This window comes from Nestor notabilis, unplaced genomic scaffold, assembly GCF_000696875.1.
Source record: "Nestor notabilis isolate BGI_N333 unplaced genomic scaffold, ASM69687v1 scaffold20820, whole genome shotgun sequence".
NCBI classification, from domain to species: domain Eukaryota; kingdom Metazoa; phylum Chordata; class Aves; order Psittaciformes; family Psittacidae; genus Nestor; species Nestor notabilis.
Window position 1 is genome coordinate 22240 of NW_009910952.1, and position 651 is coordinate 22890.

At 56.8% G+C, this 651-nt stretch overlaps 1 protein-coding gene across 1 annotated transcript in view; it reads left to right on the top strand.

Annotated features, from left to right (window-relative positions):
• Nucleotides 1-409, top strand: part of SREBF2 (sterol regulatory element binding transcription factor 2) — an 18742-nt gene extending 18333 nt beyond the window's left edge. Inside the window, exon 18 of the mRNA XM_010012465.1 lies at nucleotides 189-409. Within this exon, the coding sequence (XP_010010767.1) occupies nucleotides 189-409 (221 nt within the window). The remainder of the gene's footprint in view (nucleotides 1-188) is intronic.
• Nucleotides 410-651: the final 242 nt, after the last annotated feature.

Here is a 651-nt window from a genome sequence, read left to right on the forward strand (position 1 = left end):
TCAGCCTCTTCTCCTCTGATAGCCTAAAGGAACTGCTCAGGGGTCTGCAGGGTGCCCCCAACTCTTGGCACAGCCGGTGATGCCAGCCAGAGATGTTTGTGCTCAGTGGTGCCAGTCAAGCGCCCACATGGTGGGGTTTGTCACGCAGGTGGTAGCTTCACCCTTCACTTTCTCCTCTTTGCCTGTAGGTGAACTGGACACCCTGCCAGGCCAAAGGGAGCGAGCCACAGCCATCCTGCTGGCCTGCCGCCACCTTCCCCTGTCCTTCCTCTCCTCGCCGGGCCAGCGAGCGGTCCTGCTGGCTGAGGCTGCCCGCACCCTGGAGAAGGTGGGAGACAAGCGCTCCTGCAATGACTGCCAGCAGATGATCGTCAAGCTGAGCGGGGGCACAGCCATCGCTGCCTCCTAATGCTGACGGGGGGCTAGCTGGAGCAAAGCCTGGTTGACCATCAGCCTGGACTTCTCTTTTGGAGCTTATAGAAACTAAAGTGTGAGGATAGGGCTGTGCTGGTGGGATCATGATGGGGTGGGAGAGGGAGGGTTTTGGTTTTGTTTTGCTTTTTTACTTGCCCCAGGTTTAGCTTTATTAGTCCCCTTGCTTGTTCTCAGGCACTGCAGCAAAAAAATAGTTGAGGTTTTTTTGCGACCGTG